This window comes from Polypterus senegalus, chromosome 11 (genome assembly GCF_016835505.1).
Source record: "Polypterus senegalus isolate Bchr_013 chromosome 11, ASM1683550v1, whole genome shotgun sequence".
Lineage (NCBI taxonomy): Eukaryota > Metazoa > Chordata > Cladistia > Polypteriformes > Polypteridae > Polypterus > Polypterus senegalus.
Window position 1 is genome coordinate 67,970,166 of NC_053164.1, and position 27,789 is coordinate 67,997,954.

General features: G+C 38.4%; 1 protein-coding gene across 1 annotated transcript in view; it reads right to left on the reverse strand.

Annotated features, from left to right (window-relative positions):
* Positions 1–1,042: 1,042 nt before the first annotated feature.
* LOC120538575 overlaps positions 1,043–27,789 on the reverse strand; it is a 62,299-nt gene continuing 35,552 nt past the window's right edge. The window contains exons 7-13 of the mRNA XM_039767969.1: positions 26,654–26,792; positions 18,113–18,373; positions 8,065–8,343; positions 6,230–6,520; positions 5,815–5,916; positions 3,014–3,071; positions 1,043–1,704 (exon numbers count right to left, since the gene is read on the reverse strand). Of these exons, the coding sequence (XP_039623903.1) occupies positions 1,692–1,704; positions 3,014–3,071; positions 5,815–5,916; positions 6,230–6,520; positions 8,065–8,343; positions 18,113–18,373; positions 26,654–26,792 (1,143 nt within the window). The 3' untranslated portion in view covers positions 1,043–1,691. The remainder of the gene's footprint in view (positions 1,705–3,013; positions 3,072–5,814; positions 5,917–6,229; positions 6,521–8,064; positions 8,344–18,112; positions 18,374–26,653; positions 26,793–27,789) is intronic.

Genomic DNA, 27,789 nt, shown 5'->3' on the forward strand with positions numbered 1-27,789 from the left:
ACATAAATAAAACACTAGGGAATATGTTATACGTAAGTAACATACATTAGGGTCCATACAAGCAGCTGTTGAGTAACCTTATGACCTGTGGGCATAAACTACCTCTGAATCTACTGGTGTGAGTGCTGTTTATCCTGTACTGGTTGTCAGAAGAAAGGATGGAGTAAAGTGACTGTGATGGATGGCTGACATATTTCATAATACTGCTAACTTTTCTTCGGCAATGTGTGTCAATATATGTTCTAAATGTGAGGGAGATACGTGCCAGTGATAGTCTGTGCAGTCTTCAAATCCCTATAGAATATTTTGCAGTCCTGAGTTGAGTAGGTGCTGTACTGGGATGTTATATAACTAGTTACGTCAGTTTCCACTGAAAACCTATACCTGAAAGTCAGTGAGCACAGGTGTAAACACCTGAACATTCCTCAAATTCTGGGGGCAGAAAAGTATTCATGAAACTTTGATTCCTCACATTTTTGAATTAAGCACCCCCAAATAAACTCAAATCTGTAGGGAGTTTTTATGCTAAACATACAGGCTTTACAGGTTAAACCAATATGTTCATCTTTACATATACATTCATTTTCAGCTTTCAAAGCTTTATTTGGCAATGTAGTGAGGTGGTCTGTACTGATTCATCACAAATCAAATGTAATGGGCTTGAATACCATCCTGGTCACTGTCTTTACAGAACTAGCACATTCTCCCATTGTGTTTGTTTTTCCTCAAGGGACTTCAAGTTTCTCACAACACCACAAAGATGTGTTCATGTCAGATGAATTGGCAACCTCTAAGGTGGCCATGTCCAAATGAGTGTGGCTGTGTATGTGAATGCACCTTGGGGTAGAATGATGCCTGGCTGGTTGCTGCCTTATACCACATATTGCCAAAAAAAGAGCTACTTTACTTCAATTCTAAACTGGAGTGGGCTTGATAATAGATGGAAGTATGAATATTTTTACATATATGTATATTAATTAAACATAAAATAAATGTGTAGATTTTATTTATGGGTGACATGGTTGCATGGATTCAGTTCCAGAGCCAGTCAAAATCCATGCAAGGTCTGCATTGTCTCTCGCTATGTTTGTGTTTTTTTTTCCTCTCAAGTACTCCAGCTTTCCTCTAATATTAAAATAAGGTTTCCATGTTAGGTTAATTAGTGAATCTAAATTGTTCCAGTGTGACTGGATGGTTGTGGATGTATAACCCAGGATGGCCTGGCATCCTATCCAAGGCTGGTTCTTGTCTTGACCAGGGCTACCAGGCTAAATACAGACTCTCTACAATCTTGAGTTGCATTAGCAGATGAGAAAGATTTGGAAGACAGTGGAATATTAAGCCATGCAGCTGAAAAATATGAAGCTTTGTATAAATTTAAAATCTACTAACAGTTAAAACAATACCTTAAAAACAAATTAACCATAATTTTAATGACATAATGTATGTATCTCACCTATTTATTGTTGTCATTTAGTGCAAAATTAAAAGTAAAGGTGCACAAATTCCCCCTAATTTACTCTTATAAAAGAGAGACAGCTACATCAGTCTCATATTAGTAAGCAAAACAAATCAGCACACAGTATAATAACAAACATTTAATCCATGTTCAGCATAGAAAAGCAGACGCACAGGAGCAGCTTCTTCAGTTCTCTTCTCATTGGTTTTAATGTAAAGGTTCAATGTGCTGTTCACATTTCACTACTGAAACAAAATCAAAATAATAATTGAACACATTCTGTTGAAAAGTAAAAAGTGATACAGTCAGATTAGCACCCATGGTATTCAGTTTATCACTGGCATTGAAATCTGTTGTACTGTCACTTAAAGCATTCAATAAATTCATTTAATGTGTTAAACAGATAAATCACATTAGATATTTGAAAAGATAAATAATACAAAGAAATGCTGTTAACTCCACAAACTTTGGAAATCTAATTGCCTTCTATTAGTATTACTTATGAAAGTATAGTTCCATTTTCTAGTTTTAAAAAATGCAATTTCTTTTCTAAAATATTTGTCCCAGACACAGTGCTAGTGAATCAATGGGTTGTTTTTTTTTCAGATCAAAATGGAATAAATCTGACATAATATAATAAATTCAGCTTTTGTTTTTCTGCTAAGGGGGTGGAAATTAAGAATTCTTTTAACCAAATCAGATTAATGTAGATTATCAGGATTGTTGTGCTTCTCATGTTATGTAGTATGTTAGAGGACTAGGACTCTCTGTCAGTGAAATTTTCAAGGTGGAAGGTGGGACTGTAAAGTGTTTCTTTCTCTCACATATCATCCCAGATCCCATACTACTTAACTTTACAGACACTATTTTTGACACGGTACAACAAAACAGTTTTATCAACATTAGTACCTTCATCATTCTAGAATCCAATGCACACTTGCCTCTCCATATTGAATCCTTAAGTTAAAAAACTGTTTTGCATAAATACTCTCCACACAGCAATGGAAACCTTGAGTGTATGTCATCCTTGGTAGTTATTTCTGTGTGAACATCTATATGTGGAAAATACACTAAACTTCAAAGGCAGATGTACAGAACTTACATGTGCTCATTCATGCAAATAGTCTGCTCCACCAGACAGCCAATTGTGTGACCGCATCTCAATAAATCCAAGTATGCTGACTAAATCAAAAGGTTTACTTGTTATTAAACTACACTTTAGAACTGCGAGACTGTGATATGGCCATTGGTTTAGTGGTTACAGTACCTCAGAAACAACTTCCCTAATGGAATTTTCATAAACTAACCTCTCACTTTACAGAAAATGGTGTAATAAATGAAAACACTTAATGATCAGCAGTTAAAGAATGCAGCTTGCTTATCTTGAAAGATTAATAATGGGATGCTTGAGAAACATTTCAACAAAAATGATACGGTGTGCAAGTTGGGCTAAGTTTTGGAAAATTATATAAATGTACAAAGTTAGATACGTTTCACTTTGCTTTCATTAAATATGATTACCATCCTGATTCTGGAAAGCAATAATTTACATACCTGTTCATTTGTCTTAATTCTTCTGTGTTTGTTGTTATCTCTGTGTCCCTTGCAGATGCTAATAAAAATAAATATATTTTTTTCAATCTATATATCAATACATTTGCAAAGCAAATTAAAAACATAAAACAAGAGTCACAATCCACAATTCTCTAATTATACTGTACATCAAAGTAGATATACAACTGAATTATAACACTTAAAGACACCAAAGTAATAAGATGACATACACTCAAGACAGAATTCAGCAGGAAAATCTTCAGACAATGGGTTATTGAAATCTGGGAAAAACTACTAAGTCATGCAGAACCGAGCCATCTCTCTTCCTAGCATCTGGAAGGATCAGGCTGATTTATACTGGTGACCATGACTATTATCCTTCTAGAGTAACCAGCACACATACGTAGAACATGTAGTTTAGTGAATAAAGAAACAGGAACCACGTGACTGGATACTTGTTTATGTGGTCACTCATTCTCAATGTAACCTTCACAATCATGATACTGTTCTGTGAGAATAGTAATGACTTGCCATTCCTGAAATACTCATGCTGTCATATATGGTTTCTATTACCATGACAATGTTAAAGACTGCTTAATTCTTATTTTTCACCATTGCCACTCTGAATAGAAAAGACATAACCCATACCTGCTTTAAATACCATTTTGGACACATTTCTTAGAAAAATTAAGAGGAAAACACACTGTAGCTGCATTTTCCCAGAATTACCAAAGTTCAGCAGCTTCAACTCAAAAAATGGGATTCAACAAAAGCCTGACACGCAGAAATGATTCCACAGACAAAATATCTTCGTTTTTAAAAGTTTAGTTAAGTTTCAAAATAAAACAGTTCACACAAAAAGGAAAATTAAAAACAGCAAAAACAAAGAAAAATTAGTTAAGAAAAGTTCAGTTCAAAGCTTAAATCTTGTTACATCTCAAATTGTTACTATTTACTTAAGATTTCTGAACCATCTCAAAACGGTCAGAAAACTGTATGCTTATCTCATCTCTGAGTAGAAAATGGGTCTTTCCAGTCCCTCTTTACTGGGATCTGTTCTTACCACAACTAAGCATATTATCACACTGTTTCTCATTTATAGCAAGAAGGTTCTATCTCTTACTAACTTATAGGGGAATGGACTATACTATAGGTTATGTCTATGAAAGAAATTTAAATTCTATTCAAATTAAGAAAACATTAATATGAGTTTAACTCAAAACTTCTGCTTTAACTCAAACACATCTGCTTAACAAATTCACCCACAATAAGGTAAAATGAGTTAATGGTAGACATCTTAAATTAATGTTCTAACATTCAAATCTGCCTGCTTTAATTTGGCTCCTAGTATAAACTTTTCAGAATGGTTGGCTTTCTTGGGAGACTAGATGAAAGATGGAATATAATTTGCTTTAGAAAATTTTGAATTTGTTTTTGAATATTACTTCAAAAGTCTTAAAATGTATTCAATATATGGAGCTTTGTAGATTTATATCTGCTAAGCAGTATTGATAAATATTCTTGAAAGTAGTTACGCAAATGTTGTAGGTGACTAACATAGCGTAGACATGTTTCTAAACCGTACTGTAAGTCAGAATGTTTGAGCCAATCAATACATCTAATGTTTTTTCTAAGTTCTCTATGCACAGTCATATGCATTACAGTACTCAATTATTATGGAACATTGTTCTTGGTGGCTATATATGTTGTGGTTATACTTATTAGTAACAATTTTATATGAAAACTGGATATCTCCTAATTATATCACTTACGGATATTGCAATAACAAAATAAAGCAACAGTCTTAATTGTATTACAAGAAATTGCATTGTCACTTTAAAGTACAGTACTTAAGGGCCACATTCATATCAGGTGTTGGTTTCCTTTAGTAAAAGTGACAATACTCCATGTCACTATGAGTTTACATTGTTTCAGATGGATTTGTCCCAATGGCAGTGGAACTACACAAGTGATTCTCCAAACAGTTTAATGAAATTTTGTGCAAGCTGGTAACTGTTAGGTCAACAGACCCTAGGATGATGTAATGGGGTTTGTTGGGAAAAAAGTTAGGAATAATCAAAAAACCAGTAAGGCTTGGATGACTAAAAGACAATTGATAAGGGACAACATCCCATGGGGACTGCCAGAAGATTTAGAATGCTTTGCCAAAGAATAGTAATAAGGAACAAGCAAGTTAGGCGAAACTCAAAGAAGATGTGTTATCAAGTGGTCTCCTTAGGTACACACAGTAGTCCCTATTCTTCTTTCTCCCTACAGAGCTACAGTATATAAAATACCTAGATATTCAGGTTGGATTGGATTGCTAAGTACTCTTATATACACAAACTTCAAAGAACGGGGGCTTTGGGGAAGTGTCATGGTGGTAACATACACTGGGTTGTTAATCTTAAAGTGAACTGGGGTGTTAATGTTAAGGTGCAAAAGAAGACCAAACTAATAAGGGACATAGTTAAGTTTCACAAATCCCTCGGTAATATAAAGTGCATTTGGATTTTTTGCTGAAAAATAGCCTTTGACCACATTTGAACAACAGACAGAGAAAGTGATGTTAATTAATATAGGCTTTCACCAATAAATGAAACATATTTCTTCATAATTATGGTGTCCTGGCTGGACCATGAAAGAAACAGATCTCTTACACCATACACATATATTGTATTTTACCACTTAAATAATTAAGTGTGACAGCGTTGAACATTTACAGGCTAGCCAATAATACCAATGTAATCTTTACACCTATTAAACACCTCGGAGAAAAATATTACAATTATTATACACACCTCCTCGTTTTTTCCTTCTAATGAGAACTCCGCTACTGATCACTATTGCAATTAGTACTACTGCAGCAATGGCAACTGTGATTTCCATGACAGGTCCCATTTCTACAACAAAGCATAAAATATAACTCACTATAAGTTACAAGATAAAGCAATATCTGCCATTAGGTGACTCCCATTTGATGTAAATCACACCATTCTTTAACAGGACAGGCCCTTTCATGTGTTTTCTCCAACCACAGGTCTAGTTATGCGATTCCCTCACATATTTTCATAAATGGTTTTGTCAGAATTTTAAATCATGCATAATCTGGCCATAAGTACTGAATTGTTATTACATGATTTCTTTTAAAAATGTGCTGTAGCTGTGTCCAAATCATTTTAAATATGTTGAATTAAACAACTGTTTATGTATCACCTTTGTATTTCCAAGCGACAGTTAGTTTCTTGGTGAGACTGCTGTGGTCCACATGGCACGAGTAGCTGTGTCTTCCAAGGTCCATACGATTTACAATGATTGTTTTCCTAACCTGGTAAGTTTTATCATTGTTTGGCAGAATATCCCCACTTTCTGAAGGTAAATCATCCAGTTCATTTCTAACCCAGGTCACCTGAATGTCTCGAGGGAAGAATCCAGTTACATGACACACAACTTTAATCTCAGAAGTTGTTTGATTTATTTTCTCAAACACTGAGATCTTGGGTTGAGCTGTAGGAAGAAATAACATCTGTAAAGGACATGCAATTCTTTAGTCCTTAACATAAATAAAAATGGTAATGATGAATGAGTACTTAGCCCAAATGAACATGAAGCAAGATAAAAAGGAAATGTGATGGACTGTGCAGAGTAAGGCTGTTGAAAGGAGCAACCAGTGTGGTTGACACACCATAATGGTAAGTTCTGTAAATTCGTAATATGTGCTACTATGCCTTAACATATTCCTCCTCCATGTGCTTTGTTATCATATTTTCAGAAAATAACAACATCTAGGCTGCCTTTAAACAACGTTAAATACATCTCAAACACACATCACATGATTAAGAATCAAAACGGTGCATGTATTCTACAACTTAATCTGCATTCTCCCTTCAAATGCTGATGGCCTTTAACGTCCATTGTCACACATTTACTACAATTCTTTGCTTTTCAGAACAACTGTGAAAAAACTTAGTGATTATGTCCACAGAATTTAATCTGATTTGTTTGAGACATTTTCCAAATTGATTAAACCTGTTTGTGGTCCGCAGTATAGAAAACACACTTTCCAAGAGTCCAATGATGTTAAATTGAACATCATTTGTTAACGTCACTGCTCTTTCTGAATTCTTGTTACTACTTCTGCATGTGTGTGATAACATAATTCATTTGCCACAATTGATATTCCTGCTTCAAGATATAACCTTTCCAATAGATGATCATTATTCAGGTTGTCTAATCAGAGCACAACTAGCAACCTGTCCCACATACTTATCTACATCTATATATATTGTACATATACAGTATATTTAACTTTAGATATATCAGAGAGGAGATTCATGCTGCTCTACATTCAGTAATTGTTTCATAACTGAAAACACCCACATTTTTATTACAAGAAGAATAGGGTATACAGTATTACATTCTATGCCAGTTTTAGGAAAGAGAAAAAATGGGAAATATTTATAAAGTTAACTGTGCTCTGTCAAAGACAAAGAATAAGTCTGAGAGATTGGGGAAGCCAACAGGAATCAACAACACACTACACTATAGTCAGAATACTGAATGTGTTCTTACACACACACGGATGTGGACGGCAAAACAAAATGAATAGAAGTCTGTCCACAAGAATAAGTAGGAGGGAAAAATGAATGAGGACAAATTTAATTTGGCTGTAAGAAGTAGCAATATAGTAAAACAACAGCTAGACAGGGGTTGCCAGTAAAGAAAACTAAAATGTTGTGATCAGGCCAAAAGTAGATTCTTGCCTAGAATGTCAAACAGGGCTGATGCTAGGAATCCATGTGGTAAAACAGTAACAGTAGTCAAATATTTAACAGCAATACTGTACTAGAAAGGCTCAAACAGCACACAGATAATGATGAATTTAAAAAGGTCTGGAGTTTTAAATATACTGTCACATATAAAGAAAATTCCAATCTGCTATTCATGCTGTTTAAATGGTGAGTTTTGCAATGGTCATCCTGTTCACATTATGGTTTATCATTTAGTTAAATTTGCTTTACAAATTAAGTATTAAATGTTTACCACACAACCTTTTCTCTCAAGGGTTTTATTCCCATAACGCAAGAATTCCTTTAACCACAGGGTGCAAACCTCTCTGAAGATGACAATGAAATGGGAGTTCTGCTTTAGCGAAGTAATGCACTCATCTTCCATATGCTTTGCTTCTTTCAGTAACACAGTGCAGGTTAACTTGTCCAGGTTTGCATCAACTAAAGCCACTCCATTAAATCCAAAATGAATAAAAAAATTGCCAGTCTGATCTTCTTGGTCTATGTCACAGCCTAAAATCAGCTGCCCAATCTGAATTTCTGTTGAGACATTACATTTAATTTAATGCGTTTAGTGATTTATTCATCTCTGTAATTAAAAACATGATGGGAATCAAACAACATTAAGTATATATAAATGACATGATAAATTGTAAATTGAAACAAATAATAACAAACTTAATAATTGAAAAAATATCAAAATAATAATTTATTTACTTTTTACTACTATTTTACATTTTAAAAACTTGATCTATGAATCCATATATCATCTCAATCTATATTCAAATTATGTAATTTAGGAGTAACTGGAATTTTAAAACCTCAAAATGTAAAATATATAATTCAGATATATACTGTAACATTCCAAGTGTAAATTCAACAAATATACTATACAACAGGAACTGCAGCATTGTGCTAATGCAAGGAACTTACAACACTATCTTAAGATGAGGATATTTATGCTGTAATGAAAAGATAGGAACACTTCATGCAAACACCATCACAGAAGACCCAATTAAAACAGGAGGAATTTCATTAACATACAATTAAGATTATGGCATTCAACAATATGAATGAAGTTTATCATGGGAGAGTGATGGTGCGTTGCATGCTGATTAAACACAAAACCAGCGTGTTCACTGTACTCAGTCCACAAGACAGTACTGCTACTCAGTACTACCATTTTAAAATTAGTTCTTCAAGAAGAATGCGCAGATGCTGATTGAAAGTTGTTAAGGGTTGATTTTGCACAAACATTTAAGGAATAAGTTACCAAGTAGCATGTGTCATGCATGCGTGTCAAAGGGTCATCTTTCAGGGTCATCAGAAGTAAGCACTACCACTCCAGGACATGAGGGGGAGATGTTGCTGATGGTATTGTCTCTTTTTCCACCCACAGCTGAAAGAAAATACCCAATAAGGATATCTGACTTCATCCCTTCCGGTCCAGGGTCTATAAAGCCAGGAGGTGCCCAGAAAGAGGCATCTCACTTTGAGAAGAACAGACTTCCGGACTTTAGCCTGCTTGTGTTTTTGTTTCTGTTTCTACTCCACTGTGTGCCTGTTCATTTTGCCAGACACCTCAGTTATTAAAGTGGCAACCAGATTGGCACCCCAAAATTTCTTTTCTGGACTTGTGTCTTCCCTTGGTCAATAACGGCAGAATTGTGCCTCACGAGATGCCAGAAACAGCCAACCTAGCAGAACTGGTGCAGCAATTAGCTGACCAGGGAAATCAGTTACAAGTCCAAGTAGCCACACAGTAAGAAGACCTTGCAGTGAGATTCTAGAGGTACACCAGGTGGGAAGAGGCCAGAGATAATCCCAACTGCTTGTTCTATTTTTGTTTTGTCAGGGGAGGCACAGCAGTAGGAGAACCCCACTGTGGACTACCCCACTCTGAAATGTGAGATTCTGGTCCTCTACAGACTCAAACTCATCTGCTAAGCACAATGCACTCAGGCTTTTGGCTTATGGGGCAAGCTGCCCTGCGGCGCAGTGAATGAGTCATAGAATTGATGACCTCTGACTTTTTGTTCATGTGCTCCTCAAAACATCGTCTAACTGGTGCATTAATAGTTTTGGGTGGACATGGAGGGGCTGACTAAGATTGCCGAGCGCCACCACCAAGCAATCCAGACAGAAAATCTCAAAAGAAAGATGGTGCAGCCACACAGTGAGAGTCCAGATAAATGATGCAAACCCTGTGGAACTGGTCCCAGGGAAGAGGGTCCAGTTAAATGCAACCGCGCCTAGTCACATTTCCCTTTTTTGGCTCAGCTTGAATCAATGGAGAACCCTGTTCATGTCTCATATTACTCCAGCAGCAACATCACCATTGTTGCAGGTCACTATATCCAGTTGCAACAATATGACAGTAAGCAAGGCAGTCTAACCTGCATACGCAGCAAGATCTGGCGATACCCCACCACTGTCTTCTGGTTACTCGTACAAGGCCAGCTACAATGACTACAAATGGCAGACATGCCGCCACCTCCTTATGTTGTGATGCTGGGCCAAGACTGACCAGAAAACAAAAGTGACTTGGAGCAGTCGAGCCTGAGCACCTGCGTGAAGGTGAAACCCAGCCATGCAAATGTGCAGGTAAGGGAGAGACTACATAGTATGGCGCAGAAAACTGGGGAAACAAACGCTGGCATGTCATCAGAGTTGGCGATGTTCCCAACCCTTAACCCGACATTTTCCTGGGAAGCCACAACTCATCCCACTGTCTCCCTGCAACTTAAGCCCAGTTCAGCTTGAAGTGATTTGGGAAAACAGATTGCCAACCTTCTGGGTCTTGTATTGGCTACCATTGGATACCATGCATGGTCAACTAGATAAAAATACAGGAGACAGTAGAGTGTCTTTAAGTATATAAGTTGATAGGGTCATTACTGCCAGTTGTACAGAGTATAGTCAAATGTTTACTTGCATGTGCATGTGATCAGTGATAATAGCTACCTTACTTCAAAACTTTTCTCTCCCTTATCTGAAATAACTATGTCATCTTGAAACTTTTGTCTTTCCTCACGTGAAAAATCTCAGAACACATTTGTAACGCACTCCTCTCAGGACTACCCAAAAAAGACATCAATTGATTGCAACAAGGGCAGAATGGAGCTGCCAGAATCCTAACTAGGAAAAGAAAATCCGAGCACATTTCTCTAGTTTTGATGTCACTACATCGGTTACCTGTATCATTTAGAATTTAGTTTAAAATACTACTTATGGTTAACAAAGCCTTAAATAATCTTGTTCCATCTTATATTTCAGAATGTCTTACACCTTACACTTCAAATCGTAACCTTAGATCTTCAAATGAGGGTCTGCTTAGAATTCCAAGAGCTAAACTTAAAAGAAGTGGTGAGGTGGCCTTCTGCTGTTATGCACCTAAAATCTGGAATAGCTTGCCAATAGGAATTCGCCAGGCTAAAGCACTTTAAAAACTGTTAAAATCACATTACTTTAACATGGCTTTCTCATAGCTTCATCTTAGTTAAATCCTGATGCTCTGTATATTCAATTAATTATCATTATTATTCATGGTGGCTCCAAAATCTGTACTAACCCCTACTTTCTCTTCTGTTCTTTTTCCGGTTTTCTGTGGTGGCGAAGCACCGTGATGTCCCTGCATTGATGGATTAAAGGCCAGAAGTCCACATGACTGTCATCATCAGGTTCTTTCATGTGAACCCTGAATACAATGAGGACCGATTGAGGTCATTTATGTTAGGTAGAATGCCTACAGGGGCTGGGAGGTCTCATGGCCTGGAACCCCTGCAGGTTTTGTTTTTTTCTCAATCCATCTGGAGTTTTTTTTTTTTGTGTGTTTTTCTGTCCTCCTGGCCATCAGACCTTACTTTTATTCTATGTTAATTAGTGTTCTCTTATTTTAATTCTTATTTATTTTGTCTTTTTCTTTCTAACTTTCAGCTACACCATTTGTATGAAAATGTGCTATATCCGGAAAATATTCACAGCAGTTTTCCACATTTTGTTATGTTACAGCCTTCGATTAAAATCATTTTTCCTCAGAATTCTACACACAACACCCCATAATGACAACGTGAAAAAGTTTACTTGAGGTTTCTGCAAATTTATTAAAAATAAAAACTGAGAAATCACATGTACATAAGCATTCACAGCCTTTCCTTAATACTTTGTCAATGCACCTTTGGCAGCAATTACAGCCTCAAGTCTTTTGAATATGATGCCACAAGCTTGGCACACCTATCCTTGGCCAGTTTCGCCCATTCCTCTTCGCAGCACCTCTCAAGCTCCATCAGGTTGGATGGGAAGTGTCGGTGCACAGCCATTTTAAGATCTCTCCAGAGATGTTCAATCAGATTCATGTCTTGGCTCTGGCTAGGCCACTCAAGGACATTCACAGAGTTGTCCTGAAGTCACTCCTTTGATATCTTGGCTGTGTGCTTAGGGCTGTTGTCCTGCTGAAAGATGAACCGTCGCCCCAGTCTGAGGTCAAGAGCGCTCTGGAGCAGGTTTTCATCCAGGATGTCTCTGTACATTGCTGCACTCATCTTTCCCTTTATCCTGACTAGTCTCCCAGTTCCTGCAGCTGAAAAACATCCCCACAGCATGATGCTACCACCACCATGCTTCACTGAAGGGATGGTATTGGCCTGGTGATGAGTGGTGCCTGGTTTCCTCCAAACGTGACACCTGGCATTCACACCAAAGAGTTCAATCTTTGTCTCATCAGACCAGAGAATTTTGTTTCTCATGGTCTGAGAGTCCTTCAGGTGCCTTTTAGCAAACTGCAGGAGGGCTGCCATGTGCCTTTTACTAAGGTGTGGCTTCCGTCTGGCCACTCTACCATACAGGCCTGATTGGTGGATTGCTGCAGAGATGGTTGTCTTTCTGGAAGGTTCTCCTCTGTCCACAGAGGACCTCTGGAGCTCTGACAGAGTGACCATCGGGTTCTTGGTCACCTCCTTGACTAAGGCCCTTCTCCCCGATCGCTCAGTTTAGATGGCGGCCAGATCTAGGAAGAGTCCTGATGGTTTTGAACTTCTTCCACTTACGGATGATGGAGGCCACTGTGCTCATTGGGACCTTCAAAGCAGGAGAAATTTTTCTGTAACCTCCCCAGATTTGTGCCTCGAGACAATCCTGTCTCGGAGGTCTACAGACAATTCCTTTGACTTCATGCTTGGTTTGTGCTCTGACATGAACTGTCAACTGTGGGACCTTATATAGACAGGTGTGTGCCTTTCCAAATCATGTCCAATCAACTGAATTTACCACAGGTGGACTCCAATTAAGCTGCAGAAACATCTCAAGGCTGATCAGGAAACAGGATGCACCTGAGCTCAATTTTGAGCATCATGGCAAAGACTGCGAATACTTATGTACATGTGCTTTCTCAAGTTTTTTTTTAATTTTTAATAAATCTGCAAAAATCTCAAGTAAACTTTTTCATGTTGTCATTATAGGGTGTTGTGTGTAGAATTCTAAGGAAAAATGAATTTAATCCATTTTGGAATATGGCTGTAACATAACAAAATGTGGAAAAAGTGATCCGCTGTGAATACTTTCGGATGAACTGTATAAATAAATGTTGTTGTTGTTGTTGTCATTAACAAATGAACAACTGGTAAATTGAAACTTACTAGTATACATTATTTAAACATGATTCAAAAGTCGGTTATCACTGGTTTGTTTTTTTACATATTTTGTAACAAAGAAAAATAGCAATGATAGTAGAATGAAATTGCATGGGTTAGTAGATTATTAGTAGATTACATTATATATATGCTTTTTAAAAACACTTTACAATATCATGTAACTAGGAATTGAGCCCAAATAAGCTTGTGGTGGCTCAGCAACCTTCATAGACACGAGAGCCCAATTCAAATGGCAAAAATGTAGTTGTGATGTGAGATTTTGCATACAAGTTGATAAATATTTTGTATGTCTTTATTTGTAATTTAAGCAAAGCAATGTAATATTAGTGTTACATTAGTGAGAAGCATTCATGTTCACACAACCCCCAAACCCCCACCTACCACCACCAGGACTGAGTTGAATTATACAACAGAGTTAGGGGAAGTGCCTTAAACAAGTTTGGCTAATGCTTCTCTGAAGTCTGGTTTGGGGATGGCTGTTTGGAACTGGCTTTTATCAGAAACCTTTAAGTACCACAACGTCCTATTGGCTTTAGGTGTTGGACAGAACATCTATAAATTTGCTTGCTTTAACCTCACTCTCTCTCTCTTACCAAACTGATGAACTGAAAAGGACAACACAATGAAGAGCACAGCTCGGCATCCATATTGAGTCAGGCATGCGGCCTGTTCTGAAGAAAGCTGACCACAAAATGATGCCTTAACTAGAGACATTTTAAGTAACTAACACATCTGTGTGTCGCCTGAAACTACACATCACCATTTATCTGGTTATATGGTTGTCAATATTCAAATGTACTTTGCATATTGTTATTATTTATGAATATGATCAATAATACATTGTTCAAATTGTAACTTAACTCCTGTTTGTCTTTTACTACACCTAATTGGTTGACGTTATAAATGTAGAAGGGAAGGTGGGGAGAAGTTATATTCTATAATACCTTAAAAATAGTGGTGAGTCTGGGAGATCTGAGGCATTCTGACAAGGCTACATATTAATAATATAAAGGGGAAAGTAGAGTAAAATATTACTCTACCAAGACAAAAAAAATGGCATCCATTGATGTGCTATTATTGGTTGTAGAGGGACTAATTGCTCAAATTACTTAAACCTAACATTTTTAAAAGACATATCAGCTGGGGAGTAAGGCGGAGTTATACTTCACGCAAAGCATGCTGCAGTGGACGCTCCTGCTACGCAAGCGGTGTAGTGTTCATACTTGCGCGTGCTTTACGGAAATCTGGAGGAATCCACCAGGTGGCAGTGCGAGATATTATCATGGTGAGAACATGTTCGGCTTCTCTGTGTTGTGGATTGCCTAGAACACTCATTAAATTCTGATGACACCTTACCGCAATATCTCTGAAAAGGATGTTTATTGATTAAATCCATCAATCCAGGGATGTGTCCATTCCAGGAAGCATTGGGCACGAGTGAGAAACAGTCCCTTGACGAGGCCTCAGCTCATCGCAAGGTGAATACAAGCACACACATACACTAGCGTCATTTTAGCGGCACCAAATCCCCAAATCTGCGTATCTTTGGAAGGAAACCGGAGCACAGTGTGGAATACAAGCAGGAAATACCAGCAACATAACTCGTGCTATCGCTCCACCACCGTCACACCCCCATGTGTGTAATTATTAACAGTATTCATTATTTAAATGAAATTATATGTAAAATGTAACATACACACTTTAATGCATTTCGTATAAATCTAAAGATTCTAAATGTGCAGAGAGTTGGAATACATTTAATTTGTTCTGTTTGGCGATCTATTGCTGCTTTCCACTGCTGTCAGGTCCAAGAAGCTCGTAGCGATTAAAAACTGGGATGACGTTCTGACGGTCTGCATTAATCATAAAGTAATCTATGAGGTTAAAGTGGACATTTTGAGATTAAAGCCGAAATTTCCACTTTAATCCCAAAATACACGTTTTCACCGTGTCCTTTATTTTTTCTCAGTGCCTCAAATATAACGCTATACATTATATTGCTGTTGTTAAGTTGCAAAAATAAAAGAATAAAAAGACGACACAAAAGATGGTTTATGAGACTTTTAAAATGTATCGTGTCATTACGTTCGGGAACTATCTACATGTGACAGAAAGCCTCTATACAGATCCTACGGGATGAATGCTTCAATGTGGTGAAGCAAAATGCCGACATACAAATGCATTTGTGGTGCTTTTTATATTCAAGCGCATATTCCCGATTGTAATGACACGATACATTTTAAAAGTCTCACATACCATCTTTTGTGCCGTCTATTTTTTTTTTTGCAACTTCACATCGGCAACATAATGTATAGCGCTGTATTTGAGCCACTGAGAAAAAAATAAAAGACACGGTGAAAACGTGTATTTTGTGATTAAAGTGGAAATTTCGGCTTTAATCTCGTAATGTCCACTTAGTTTACTTTATTATTAAAGCAGACCATCGTAAACGTCATCCCAGTTTTTAATCGCTACGAGCTTCTTGGACCTGACAGCAGGTAAAGTAAAAAATAAAAAATAGACAGCACAAAAGATGGTATGTGAGACTTTTAAAATGTATCGTGTCATTACGATCGGGAATATGCGACGCTTGAATATAAAAGCACCACGAATGCATCTGTATGTCGGCATTTTGCTTCACCACTTTGAACCATTCATCAAACAGCAAAGCGCACATCGATCCCGAAGGATCTCCATAGAGGCTTGCTGTCACCTGTAGATAGTAAACAGAGACTCTGACGTCAAGTTCCGACTTTTAGCACACTACGTCCCCGACTTTTTGCTGGTACTGCAACTCGCCACGCGTCACGTTAATTTCTGAGGACCTGCTCAGAGGACGCGTGAAATGAATGCTGGGAACGCGTGGCAGCCATGATGCGGGCGCGCGACGTGTTCTGAGTGTGAAGTATAAATCGGCCCTAACACTCTCGGGGAATTTCAAAGTAAAATTGTTCCAGAGTTTTAATGCCAGAAAAGCCCTGAATCATTATGTGAAGCAAGGTGTTTTTGTTTAAAAAAATGTAATACTGAAAGGAATCTAAAAAAGAAAAAACTACAATAACCTCCCAACAGGTATTTAGAGAATTAAATACAAACCCACCTTAATAACAACAGTGCATCACTAGTTACTCACTAAATGCCAACTCATATCAACAATAAAGTGAAATTACCAAAAGAAAAATAACCATAAATACAAAATGAGCAATATTAGCATAAAATCACTTTCAATATTACTCCACAAAGGGAGAGCAGAACTGAAATAAATTCCCTATCTAGCAAATAACATTTTATTTGAAACCTAGTAAGTAATTCAAGTTAAAACAACTAAGAACTTGGAAAGCAACTTATTTATTGTATAATGAGAATAACAAAGGTGACACTAAAGATTTTAATTTTTAGTCTCAACTTACACAGAAGCAAAAGCAGCTTTTCAAGCATGTATACACCATAAAGACAGCTCAGTGTTGGTTGCACTTATTTCTTACAGCATGAACAAACTGTCATTCTGCTCTGTCCTTGCTATTTGTGGCATAATTAAACTCTTCACACACTGCAGAAACTGCACAGCAGAGCACAGTCCTTTTGTATGCCACGTGGCTCTGAACTTTTGCCAGCACATTAACTGCAATTCCCTTTCTAAGCCCATCTCATGTTTATATCGCTTATGGGATCTGCACCTTCGTGTGGAACTGACTTGCTCAAACTCCTTTTAGTTGCAGATTGATAAACTCCACCCTTTATAATAATAAGGTGCAAATAATGCAGATATTTTGTAAAGTAAATTATGAGTACACTTATGGTTAACTTAGCCAAATCATCAGGAGACGTGAGCTTTTACATAAGTGGGTTGCGTTTGTGCCTTCTCTGGAGTTTTGGCTAACCTGCATTGGGCATTCGAGTAACAGAGTGAAATACGCATGTTGATGTAACTGCTCTCAAGGTAAAATTGAAACAGTAAACTAACTAATATAGGAGGTTGCACAGAATGTTTCCCCATTGTAAAATAAGACAACTTTGCAAATTTGCCAAAACTTTTCATTAGATTTTGAAATTTTAAAACTTTGTCCAGAGTGTTCTGTTTATATTTCAACAAAATTTGAACTGTCTCAACAAATTACCATGAAGAGTGAGTTAGCCAGATTTCAACAAAATCAGTCTATAGTGGGCCGAGTTGTCTCTTGTGGACAGACAGGTGCTTCTGGTAATGTGCAAATGCACCTAAAAAGGCTCCATGTGTTAGGTACCTTGCAAATCACTGAGGAAGGAAGACTGGAGAGTATTGTTAGGGACAGGGTTAGTGACAACTGATATCCACTACACATTTGATTTAGATCACAATAACAGTCCACTGATAAAATGTTCAGTTGTTCCTCTGTATTATAAAGTGCACAAATGTGCCACAGCTTTCAGGTAATTAAATATAAAGCTGCAAACTTGTTGTAATGTACACATGTTCAATAAACATCATGGTACCTCTGCACAACTGATAAAGTTACTTAACATTTTTGCCTTATACCAGTTTTCACACCTCTTCCAGCAATTACTTGAGGCTTTTCACAATATATAGCATTTGTAGATTAAAAATGATATTACACACTTTTGCAGCTGCCCTTGAATCTGTAACACAATTTGAAATGCTTACCACTTCTTCTCACACTTACCATTTGTTTCTTTAAAAAAAACGACAAAATCATTGGCATAGGAGTCTGCATTTGCCTCTAAGCTAAAAAGCAATTCATAATGTAAATCCAGGAAGTTAAACTTTTCCACTTCTTTTAACCAATCATATCTTCGGATCAGTGTTTTGTTGATGCTGTTATAATAATAGAGCTCATCTTCTCCCACCAGTTCAGAAAAAGTTAACTTCGGAAAGCCACTGCTTTCTAATCCTTGTGTGAGCAGGATGCTAAATGTGTGCAGAACTATAAGAGAAAAATGGTGAAAAATGGCTAAAAGCATTACAGTAATGTCACACCATTATCCCATCAGTAAACAGTATGTTTTAGAGGATTATGTCTTTAAAACACTATGACAGTAAAATTTACTTTATGAGACAAAAATGTGAAGACTGATAAACACACAGCAAATGATTATTGTATTTCTTTGCTGAAAGAGGAAATAATTATTCTTTACATCTTCATTCAGGTACTCCAGTTTTCCTTTTCTATCCCAAATTATGCAGGTTAATTTAATTGACTACTTTAAACTAGCCCAGTATAAGCAAGTGTGGGTGTGTGCAGGAGTGTGCGCTGTGGTAGACCTGCACCACATTCAGAGTTGATTGTTACATTTCACCCAATACTGTCAGTGTAGGCATCAGCTCATTGTGAACCTGGAATAAAAAGCAGGCTAGAAAATGGATGGATTGGTGGATGGATGTGTTCAAACTCTGGTGAACCTGAATCAGACACCACAAGCAGAGGGTGATGGTGCGAGGAACCTTTATTAGAATTGACTGATGTTAAGAGTGGTGATCCACAGGGGTCAGTGCTGCTATTTTTAATATATATAAATGATTTAAATAGGAATATAAATAACAAGCTGGTTAAGTTTGCAGAAGATACCAAGCTAGGTGGATTGGCAGATAATCTAGAATCTGAATCATTGAATCATTACAGAGCAGCATACAGGCTTGAGCAGATTTCTGGCAGAAGACAGTAAATGTAAAATATTACATGTAGCATGTAAAAATGTTAGGTTTGAATACACAATGGCAGATGTGAAAATCAAAAGTACACCTTATAAGGAAGGATTTAGGAGTCAGAGTGGACTCTACACTATCAAATAATAGACAGTGTTCAGAAGCCATTAAGAAGGCTAACAGAATGTTAGTTTAAAGAGCACGGTGTGTGGCGTACAAGTCCAAGGAGGTTATGCTCAAGTTTTATAACACACTGGTGAGGCCTCATCTGGAGGATTGTGTGCAGTTTTGGTCTCACAAAAAGGTCATAGGAGCTCTAGAAAAGGTCCAGAGAAGAGTGACTAAGCTGATTCCAGGATTACAGGGGGTGAATTCTGAAGAAAGATTAAAAGATCTGAGCCTTTTCAGTTAAGCAAAGGATGATTAAGGGTAGACATGCTTGGAGTGTTTAAAATGACGAAGGGAATTCGTACAGTGGATCAAGACTGTTATTAAGAACACAGTCACACAGCTGAAAATTTGTTAAGGGTAAATTTCACACAAATGTTATGAAGTTTTTCTTTATACAGAGAATTATAGACACATGGAATAAAGTACCAAGTAGTGTGGTAGACAGTAGGACTTTCAAAACTCGACTTGATGTAATTTTAGAAGAATTAAATGGATAGGACTGGTAAGCTTTGTTAGTTTGAATAGCCTGTTCTCGTCTGCAGTGTTCTAATGTTCTAAAAACGTACATACTGTACGTTTTACTGTTGGCAAAAAAAATAGTTGAAGGAAATTACATATAAAAGTACAGAAATGTCTGCAGTGGGCTAGTGCCCTACCGAGTTTGTTTCCTGCGTTGTGCCCTGTGTTGGCTGGGATTGGCTCCAGCAGACCCCGTGACCCTGTAGTTAGGATATAGCGGTTGGATACTGGATGGACGGAGTACAAAATGTCATATTATGCCTCACTGTTTATTATACTAATATACCAGATAAAATCATTTACATTTGGATTTTTTTTTTTTTGGAGTTGTTACAGGGAGGAAGCATAAAAAACTAGGAGGTGAAAGATTGACATGTTTCTGTCTTAAACATCTCTTTCTGTCAAAACATTTTTGGTTATTTGCAAAGATGGAATTGATATAATATTGATATGATCCATGTGCTCCAATGTGTTGTTAAACACCACCACACATTTATTTACACTATTATATACAATATTTACAAGTGCACACACGAACCCCAAACACAGTCCTGGCCACACAATGCCTTCTCTTGGCCGCCTCCACTCTCTCCTCTGCTTGTCCTGCCTTCACCCAAGTCCAGCCTTGAATGAAGGAGACAGTCCCTTTATATGCTTCGGATGAGCTCCAGGTGTTTCCCGGCATTCCCCTCTGGACACACCCCAGTGTGGCGGAAATGCCGGCTGTTCTCCCGGAAGCTCTCTGGGTGTCCCTCTTCTTCTTCCCCAGCACTTCCTGATGTGGCGGAAGTGCTGAGGTCCAAGGTCCCCAAGGCATTGGGCGCCCCTGGCGGTGCCACGGGTCCCTACAGGGTTGGCCTTCCAAGCCCTCTACCCGTGGCCCCCAATGCAACCAGGATGGAGGCCCACTTCCGGTCCCTGAAGGTGTCCGGCCGGGTCGTCGCCCTGGCATCCTCAACAATATATATATATATATATATATATATATATATATATATATATATATATATATATATATATATATATTATATATTGTAACAGTAGGGGCGCTATCACTCCCTTGAACCCCTCAGGAACCACGCCAAACACCAGGTTAAAGTGCTACAATAAATCTTTTTATAATAATGTGCACTAAGCACCCTCCACTCCACACTACTCATTAAACAATCACAAATACTCAATAAACCAATCCTCCAGCTCCCAGGCGTGTTGCCCTCCTACCACCCAGCTCAGCTTGCCGTCTGGGAGCTCCCTTAGTCCTTTAATATTCCCGACCGGAAGAGTTCCCAATCCAACAGTCCACAAGTCCTTATTACTTCCGGGTCAGGGTAAACAATGCTTTTCCTCATCCCGAAGCCCGTCGCTCTTCCTGTGACGAACTTCCGGGTCATAGTCAAGCGAGTCCACTGGCCTCCCGACAGCGACTCCCAGTGGCCCCAAGGTATCCAGCAGGGCTGTGCATAAAACTACATAGTCCATGAGGCCCTGCTGGAATTGGGGCCGTACATGCCTGGGGGTGAGGGCGGAATATGAAACCAGCCATCCATTAAAATATAAATTGTGGCGCACAGCTGGGGTGGTACCCAGCCGGGATGCCGAGGAGGACCAGAGGAGAGCTTGCGCCTCCTCCAGACAAAGAGGGGTGACCGCCCTGGTTGCTTTGGGGACCACGGGTAGAGAGCTTTGAAGCTCAACCCTGTAGGGGCCTGTAGTCACCGCCAGGCGCCCGATGCCTTTGGAGCCTGGACTTCAGCACTTCCGCCATACCCGGAAGTGCTGGGAGGAAGAGGAGCAGGGACACCGGAGTGCTTCAGCTTCAGAGTGGATACAGCCAGCACTCCCGCCACACGGGCGTGGCGGTTGAAGATTGCCGGAAGCACCTGGAGCACATCTGGGGAATTATAAAAGGCGCCGTCTCTCTTCATTCAGCGTTGGAGTTGGGTGGAAGAGGACAGAGCTCGGGAGGAGAGGCAAGGAGGCAGCCTGAAGAGTAAGGCAAGTAATTGATAATGTGCTTTGGACCCATGTTATGGAAAGCTACTAGTGCTTACTGTAAATGACTTTAAATATGATGGTTGTAAAAATGCTTTTGAAACACTTCATATACTACAGTGAAAATTAACAGAAAGTATCTTCAGCTTCTTCTGAGATTTACCTGATCACATGTGTAGCTGGCTCTCAAAATGGATTGATAATTGAAATTCTTGTGGTGGGGAACAGTATTGAACATTCACGGGCATTGAAAAATGTTTTTCTACCTTTTAGTGCCCTAAAAGATACTTCTAATGAAATGAGGATTCAGAGTGATGATGGACTTATTGAAGAAGTGAAGAACTGGCTGCAGGTAAAGAACTCAGACTGGCAACAGAAGAGGACACGTGTTCTTGTTTCTTGGTGATGCAAGACTACTGAAGTTCACTGTAATGATGTATAAAATACATAATACAGCAAATACATCTACATTAACTTCCTATGAGTACTAGCAACAACAAATAATGCTGCAAAACCTTCAGGACAAGCCTGGTACAATAAAAATAAGTGATTTAGAGATTGAAAAACATTCAAATATGAAAACACTTTAGATGCTAGTGAATACAGGCCTTTTATTTTATCTATACTAATAAAAGGCAAAGCCCTCACTGACTCACTGACTGACTCACTCACTCACTGACTGACTCACTCACTTATCACTAATTCTCCAACTTCCCGTGTAGGTAGAAGGCTGAAATTTGGCAGGCTCATTCCTTACAACTTACTTACAAAAGTTAAGCAGGTTTCATTTCGAAATTCTACACGTAACGGTCATAACGGTCGATAACGGTCGACAACGTCCGCCATGTTGAACTTTCTTATTTATGGCCCCATCTTCACGAAATTTGGTAGGCGGCTTCCTGCGCTAACCAAAACCGATGTACGTACTTATTTCGGTGGTATGACGCCAGTGTCGGCTGCCATATTGAATTTTCCAACGTCACCAATTTTCAAACTTCCCGTGTAGGTAGAAGGCTGACCCCATCTTCACGGAATTTGGTAGGTGGCTTCCTGCACTAACTGAAACCAATGTACGTACTTATTTTGGTGGTATGATGCCACTGTCGGCCGCCATATTGAACTTTTCAACAGTCTTTGTTACTTATGGGCCCATCTTCAAGAAATTCTATCGATCAAAGAACTGTCACTTACCGAGTGGTTTCCATGCCCGGAGATACCACCTACCTTTTCCATTATCTTTGTTACATATTGCACGGCCATATCAGGCTCACTCTTGATATCCGGAGGAACATTGTGTCTTATGTATTAGATGACTGGGATAGGTTCAAGGTGTGGACTGATGACGGTACAGGAGATAATTATACTGCACAGGAGCACTAGAAGAGTGAAATGCTTAAGCCCTTCACCTATGGTTCTGCATATGAGTTGATGGCTGCCGCTGAATTGTTCGGTTGTCGCTTTCAAGTGTACCGAAATAGCCAAATATTTTACACCTTTCGACAACTGCCAATGCCTCTTAAACATTTTAGATTCACAGGTGATGATTTCAGTAGTGGACACTTTGATGTTTATGAATGTTTAAACTCTCAAAAGCTGGATGTGATTTTATCGATGAACCTGGTTGTGTGCTTACAACGCTTGACAGATGCCAAATGTCACTTCAACACAACAAATCCTGCAAATAATGTCGTAATTGAAACAAACCATGAAACTCAAACCGATTATGACAGCAGCAATCAAAGCTATGAGATTTGAGACAAGATTACTGTTCACATGGCCAACTGTAAGTTACATGCTCAAGAGTAAGCTCAGCGCACAGCTTGGTTATATTACAACCGGAGGGCTGAACTGACAACATGGTATACAAAGAGATCCTTAACAAATAATTATAGGCATATTTTCCCTCAGTTTAAAAGGTTTAATTTTCTTCTTAATAAAATTTTAATGCAGTACTTCGCTGGCTGGTATTTTGCTAGTATAAAATAAGCTGAAGTACTAGGCTTTGTTCGCATATATTTGTAGAATGGGTTAAGGAAAGAAAGCAAAGATTTGTGTGATTTTAAATGGTGACCCAGTTGCTAGATGTCCTATCCATTATCCACACTGTTTTTCTATCAACATCTCTGACCTTGTGAGTTGAGAATTTGCTGCTTTTGGGTCCAGATGAATTTCAGAATTGAGTTGTTTCAAACCTAGTTTTGTAAAAATTGACTTGCTTGTATGGAATGTTATTTGATTTTCATAAAAATCAATAAAATGCAAAAAAAAAAAAAAAGAATTGCAGTAACTTCTTACTGGGTTCGAACCGTGAATGCTGTCATGTTGGACTCAGATACCTAGTTCAAGATGAACATTGGAGCCATTACAAATATTTTGACAAGAACGGGCCATTCAGCCCCACAACGCTTGCAATCCTATCCACCTAAATTCTCCAAAAATAACATCAAGTCGAGATGTGAGGGTACCACACTACTCTAAAATTAATTCCATTCAATTACTGTACTCATGGAAGGGGAACAGGCTTTCAGACCCCTGCGGGTACAGGCCCTGCAACAACTGATACCTTAATTTCTAACAGTGTGTCACTGCTACAATGATATAACCTTTCAGTGTTCAATGAAACAGAACTGCATTGTGAACTTATAAAGAGATATTTTAAAACATTTTAATATTCTATTGTTTAGGTACATACTAAAATAATGTTTTTGATAATTGAATACACTACTCTGTGAAAGTTAAGATTATTAGATCTCTATTCTCTATGCTGGGACCTGTCTCATAATTACCTCTACGTCCAGATAAAAGTGATCTCATGACACACTTGTAATTTCTTGATTGTGGCTATTAATATCACTGCTTCTAGCGGCTTTACAAATAATGAAACAAGCAACGATGAAAATTGTCTTTAATATGAAGAGGTCTAATGAATATAACAAAGCAGTCAGTCAGTCAGTCATTGTCCAACCGCTATACCCTAACACAGGGTCACGGGGGTCTGCTGAAGCCAATTCCAGGCAGCACAGGGTGCAAGCCAGGAACAAATCCTGGGAGGGCACCAACCCACCGCAGATAACAAAACATGCTTTGTGAAATTCAGCTCGAAATAAGAAGTTTACAACTGGTTTTAGCGTTAGAACACACGTCAGATATTTAAACATATCACTGCCAATCGGCATTGTGGACAATGAAGTATCTACTCTTTGTGTATATACAGTACATATATCTATAGGCTAGTTTTGTTATACCTGGTCCTTCCATTATTTTCATACACCTAAAACAATTTTACATCATCCATTTTCTAACCCGCTGAATCCAAATACAGGGTCACGGGATCTGCTGTAGCCAATCCCAGCCAACAAGGCAGGAACCAATCCTGGGCAGGGTGCCAACCCACCGCAGGACACACACAAACACACCAAGCACACACTAGGGCCAATTTAGAATCACCAGTCCACCTAACCTGCATGTCTTTGGATTGTGGGAGGAAACCGCGCCTGGAGGAAACCCATGCAGACACGGGAGAACATGCGAACCCGGTCTCCTAACTCTAGCAGCAGCGCTACCACTGCACCACCGTGCCACATTTTACATCATTATAATGATTATTTACTTGTTATCTGAATTTACTTCAGCTTTAATGTCTTTCTTTATAGTTATTATCTCTCCTACTTGGTTTATTATAATGGTTAGTATATGATGCAACTATTTTCTTTTTTTGTTTTAAATTACATGAGTACAAATATTTTATCAATGATCGATCCTCTGTTGTTTTTAATGGAATATTTTTGTCTACACTATGATGTTCAGCTATCACTGTTGCTCGTTATTTACAGTCCTGGGTCAGAGGAAGGTGACGGGTCCCCAGAACGTATCAGCCAATCGTATGGCTCTCTTCACTACCATCAATACAGTCCTTGCACTACCACACATTAAGCCATTCAATGGTTTAATGCAATGCTGGATATTTTATCTTCAGTACCCACAGGGGTTTCCTTCTGGTGCTCCTGTTACCTCTCACAATATGAAAACATGCAGGTTAGGTGAAGTGGTGTTGCTGAATTGGCCTGTGTGTGTGTGCGTGTGTGTGTGTGTGTTTGCTTCTTTTATGGTCTGGCGTCCTGTCCAGGTATTGTTCCTGCCTTGCCTCCAGTGACTGTTTGGATAAGTGGTTTAGGAAAATGAATGGACGGATAGCCCTCATTGCTGTTTCTGAATCATTTGATATTTGTGTTTATGCAGTTGCATGAATAATTCACATTTTATAATTCATTGGTTTCTTTTGTTACATTACTTTTTGCTAATGATTGTATGCAAAACTGCTTGATTTATATACTCTCAATTGTTTTTGGCAACCTGCCTCTTATTGGTTTACATATCAATTTTCATGTTGCACAATTAACACTTGCAAGTGTTTTTTCTTTTCTTTTTCTTTTAAATTGACTTACAATTTACAATTATGTACCTCATTTTCAAATGTACCTGCCATTGGAGTGTAGCAGGTCAGGTTCTGGTCAGTTTATCTTTAAACAAAAGCTGCATGGACTTTGAAAGTATTAAAAGTGAAAATATTAGTGAGAGAAACACTTGTAAGTACAGAATTCTTGCTGCAGTTTTCCATTTTATATTCACTGTAATACAAAGTTTATTGCAAATAAAATCTCATCCATTCTAATTTTCTCAACTGCAATTTCCTGGTATGGATCACGGTGCGCAAATAAAATAGTCAAGACACGCACAAAAACCTTGAAAATAAATGCATCAGTCATTCCATACTTTGAAATCAATTTCATATGTATTCTTTATTGACTTATGTATTTTATTATAACTTTAAAGCAAATTAACCCTAACCATAGCGTAGTTCAATAGACGGGAAACTTACCAGCGAATGACGACGTTGGGCAATAAATAAGCAGAATGACAGAAACTGTCTCGTATGTCATTATTAATCCGAGTTTAGAACTGGACTCTTGTGTACTGTGACCATTCGCGTAGTCCCTCTCAGAACTGAAGGGCGGCTCCTAATCCGGAGAAGGTCCGTCTGGCAAATTGAAATCACCTAAACAGGCGAAGGCGTGGCTCCCACTGAACTCGCACCCCTTCGTGTCGTCATAGACAAGATAAGAAAAGACAGGGTTGCCGTCTCGCAGCGCTTGGACAACTTGTAGGTTTTTCTGATTGCTTGTATATTTTTGCTTGGGCGTGTGTGTAGTTTTACTGCGACCAGCAGGGTACTGGTAACCTATGCAACCTTATTTACTGCACTTGTCGGTTTAAATCAAATCCAGGCGTCTTTTGGTGACCGAAATTATTTTTGTTCATAATTGATTATCATTAAATGTGCAACGCTTTAAACTGATTGCCGCAGTTTCCCTTTCCTACAGTAAGCGCTAACTAAGTATGCGACAACTGTTGTTTTCCAGTAAAGTTACCGTTATGCAACACACGCAATAAAAGCACGTAGTATCATCGAGGATAATTTCCCATTGCACAATAAATATCGTTGTGCAGTGTTCAGTCCTGCCGCACAGGTGGATAGTCTATGCTCAGATCCATTTAGAGCGAGGCTCACATTTTTGTAAAACAACAACAAAATCTCCCTGTAACTGAATGGATTTCAGCAAGTATGAAAAACTTCCCAAAATCCAAATTTAGCACAGGCACCCTGTGTAATGCCTACCACCGATAGGACCAGGGTTGGCCTGGCTTCCAAACGATCTTGAATAGAAATTAAGAGCTATTTATTAGTTGGAAAAACTGACGAATAAAGTTTCATTTTTCCCATAAATCATAGATCACAACCTTTAAATGTTTTGTTTCTCCTATGAGATGTATGGACCTGCAGAGGCACATCACCATATGTCACAGCAGGTCTACACCAGCAGTTTCAGGGCAGAAGTGACATCACTGCCTTTCTAGACTAACAGTTTGGAAAATAATTGTTTATAGGTCACCAGAAATCAAATTGATTGACACACTAACCACACTAAGCCCTAACCTTAACAAAACTAACCCCTA